The 4068-nt window shown below is 35.3% G+C and overlaps 1 protein-coding gene across 1 annotated transcript in view; it reads right to left on the bottom strand.

The window, feature by feature from the left end:
- Nucleotides 1-4068, bottom strand: part of LOC102676499 — a 10600-nt gene that overhangs the window by 1729 nt on the left and 4803 nt on the right. Inside the window, exons 3-5 of the mRNA XM_031515289.1 lie at nt 3059-3232; nt 985-1334; nt 821-899 (exon numbers count right to left, since the gene is read on the bottom strand). Coding sequence (XP_031371149.1) covers nt 821-899; nt 985-1334; nt 3059-3232 — 603 coding nt within the window. The remainder of the gene's footprint in view (nt 1-820; nt 900-984; nt 1335-3058; nt 3233-4068) is intronic.

The following is a 4068-nucleotide window of genomic DNA, read 5'->3' as shown; positions in this document are numbered from 1 at the left end:
TTGTTAAGTTTCGCTCTCCGATCGAAAGCATTCGAGGTTTCCGAAAGGGCTCCTTTCAGCTGGGATTTTTTATTCGTTTGAAAAGGTAAGTGGTCAAAAATTTCGAATAAACTGTTCACTGTTCACTGATGGAAAGAAGTCTCGTGGAAGGAATATTATTTTTACACGCATTTTTGTTTCCAAGTTCTAAGCTCTTTTGTTATTATAGTAACGTGTGGTGTCAGGTTTGTCAACAAAGCGTCTAAAGAGGAGATAAGCAATAGTACTGTTTTGGTGAAAAAAAGGCTCGCGGGACGGCAGAGGGGCAAGAGAGGAAGTTCTTCGCTAGGATCGTTTATCCCCACTTCAGACGCTTTGTTGACAAACCTGACACCACGCGCTACATAGTAATAGAAGAGCTATAATTTGAAATATTCAAAACCGTAAAAATTATTTTCATTTATGAAGTTACGTTAGGCTAATCATCTAAAAAGCAAGCAAATATTTTCGAAACTATTAATTTTGATATAATATTAATACAACTATAGTAAATCTAACTTATTCGTATACGTACAATTATTATCTTAACTACTAAATTATTGTTTTTATATATTATAAGAAATAAACAAATTTTTACATTATACTTTAGAATACTTTGGATTCTATATCTACTGCATTGAGTTTAGACTTTATTGCTCCTCTTTGTCAGTTAGTATATGTGACAAATATTATACTAGAAACAAAGAACACGTGTGAAGATGTTTCCTTCCACGTTGACCAATCAGATCCGCATTCCTTCAAGACTTTTCCCTTATTAATTCATTCAATTATCAAATTTTGCTCATCTGTGTCCATGGATGTCCAGGGAACGTGAAGTGAATACAATTGAAATCGAATTCCATTTTGGAAACCTCGCGACACTCGGTGGTAGAGAGCGAAAAAAAGACTCGAGAAATAGAGAAAGAAAAAGCGGAAGAAAAGAGAAGGTTAATCGGGAACTCGTACCATGTCGTCATGATTTATCACAGTGATGTGGGGGCTGGTGTAACGGCTGGGGCCGACCTCGGCCGTCAGATGTCCCAGCTTCCCCGCGTAGTTGAGCTTGTCCAGGCTTGTCTGGATGACCAGTGGTGGCCGCTGACTCAGATCGGTTTTCTTAGTCGGCGAATACTTGGAGGTCTGCACGTCTTGACCTTTCTGCTGTTGCTGGGCCTGAGACGTGGATGAACGCTGATCCCAGTGTAGCACCACCGTGACTCGTCCTTTATTGTCCATGATCTTCCACGAGGGTGTCTCATCGTGTAGCTCCAGGGCGTGGATCGTTTCGCAGACTATTTTAGGTATGGCCGAAATCGCTGCAATCACGGGAAACACGGTCAGAATTTCACTTTCATTCGTCGCAAATATTTAAATATTTTTCTCTAAATTTTTAACATTTAACATTTATAAACGCGAACAGATTCTTCATTCGGATGTTGGATCGGTTTTTCGTCAACCAATTTTAAACTTTTACACGCAATTTTCTACGTTTCCACGTATATCGATCTCGTTTATGCGATTCATTAATACACGGTGGGCGTCGCCGCGGGAACAAATCGTTATCTGATCGCCCTCTTCGACGAATCTGCACTTTTGTCTTATTGTACTTACGAATCGATATAACGTGTTCCGCTCGCACAACTCGCATCCATTATCGTCGCGAAAGTTGCCTTTGCTCGCGTCGATCGCGTAGCCATAAATACGTCAGCTCGCTTTCACGAATGTTCACCGGGCCCTTTACCACGTACAGGACACGTATACGATCTATAATTACACGCGAGTCGAGGCGAGTCGATCAATCGACGTTGAAAGGATTCGCTTTTCCCTCCCTCTCTTCATTTCTAAAAATAACTCGAGAGATAAATATTTAGCGGAAAAACCAATTATCATTGGAAGAACGTAATAGATCCCCCGTTCACCTTTTGTTTACCAGCGTTGTGGAAAGAACAGATAAAAGTAGCGACGCCTTTCAACCTCGTCGATCGAAAATAATATATCGTACTTTTGTTTATCACTGATTGTTGCTCGAATCTTAATGTATGGAGATCGTTATTGTTTCTAATAATTTTTATTATTGATTGTCAATTTTCATGTCTATTAATGATTTTTTAATTTTTGTTCATTTTCGAGTTGAAAAATATTGATGGAATTCTTTTTTAAAAAGGAATAAATATTGGTTTATGATAATAATAAATTAATATTATTTGGAGATTTGAATATTCGTATTTTTCATTTTTCATTATTCAAAAACGAATTGGTCATACAAAGTAATTCATGTATAATTTAGTTTTTATTCGCTTGTGTTGAATGCACAATAATTTTGAACGTATTAAAAAATCTATTGAATTGAGATATCTATTAAATGTAATATTTTCTTTAATTTTTTCTAAATAAAATATTGGATATGTATGTATATTCATATGACATTTTATTTTTATTTCAACGTATGAAATCCTTAGATAACATAATAATATGAATCACTCTATCTTTCTAATTCAGATAGAAAATTTATACAGACAATAGCCAATTTAAATTCTATTCAGAATTCTAATCTAGATACTCAAATAAGCATTTAAATAAGGTGGAGTAATTCTAGATGCCAAAACTTAAATTGCTTAAAACTTAATAAATAACTTATATTTTCATATATTATAAGTTTTATGCTTGAACTCTAGAATCAATCCTTCAAATTTCTAGAATCTTTCTCCAATTTCTCCAAAGATATTAACACTCTTTGTCTAACACAGAATTCACATTGCAAATCAATAGACAATCAATAGATATTTAACAAAACTCCATACAAAATTTACAATTTACAAGTGATTCTCGCAATCGTTTTTCAAATTCAAGTGACAACCAGTATTCAAAATTACATAGCATATATTAAAGCTAACAAGAGGTCTATTTTCAAATGAAAATCGCCTCGCTCATCCTATTTGCCTAGTTTCCACGGAATTAAGAGGCACGCAAAGCCTCCCTTCCCTGTTTATCGCTAATTTATAGGCCAATCCTATCACACGTTCTCCAATTAGATAGATACCAGCGCGTATGATGTCGACTCCAGTTGGACACCAACGTTCACCATGCCTTAGCAACAATAGGATCGTGTTATTCGCTAGGGTCTTGAAGTATTCCCCGTCCTCCACTTGTGTACCGTCCGATTCCAACACTACGGATACATTCTCGCTCTGTGGCACGCCCAGTTTCTCCTTACCTAAAATTGGATGAGAAAACATGGAACGGCGATTAGTTGCAATTACAAATGACGATCGCACGTGTATGTCTATTGGGTCGATGATTAACGTTCGAGGCGTCGATTCGAAACTACGAGGGGAAGAAACGTGAAAAGAAGAAGGATAGAGATATATATATAGATAGATAAAATAGAGAAAGAACGAGGTAACGTTTGTGATCCGTTAGCGAAGAGAGGAGTATTTTCGATTCGAAGACAGGATTGAGCATATTTTAATGGAAATATTTTTTATTCCCACGAATTTTTTTTTATCCTTTTTATATCGATTCATTCAAATTAAAAGATAATTTGACATGTTGCTTATTATTTAATTTGAATATTGTGTAATCGAAATTATTATTTAAAATTGAGTCAAAAAAAAAAAAAATTGATTATGGTATATCAATTTCGAGAAAATTCATTTGTCCGTGATTAATTCGATTAACAAATAAATACAATTAGACGAATAATTCAAAATCTTTTATCGCATTATTATTCTATGTATATACGTTGAAACTAATACGTTAATTCAATTGATACAACATTTTTCAAATACGCTTTGTTCTTGATGTAATGCCCAAGTCTGGCTCGAGACAAATCCAATGGATTAATTCGATTCTAAAAGATGGACATCTCTTTCTCTCTTTCTCTCTCTCTCTCTCTCTCTCTATTTCTCTTTCTCTCTAATTGGAAAGGAATAATATTCACGATCTTTCTCGCCTACGATTCTTTCCCTTTCAAGGATAGCCTCGTGATCGTGTTACTTCGTAATCATTTTTTTTTTCTTTCTCTCTTTTCCTTTCTCTCTCTCTCTTTCT

Source organism: Apis dorsata, unplaced genomic scaffold (assembly GCF_000469605.1).
Source record: "Apis dorsata unplaced genomic scaffold, Apis dorsata 1.3 scaffold_60, whole genome shotgun sequence".
In the NCBI taxonomy this organism is placed as follows: domain Eukaryota; kingdom Metazoa; phylum Arthropoda; class Insecta; order Hymenoptera; family Apidae; genus Apis; species Apis dorsata.
This window is presented reverse-complemented; position numbering and strand designations above follow the sequence as displayed.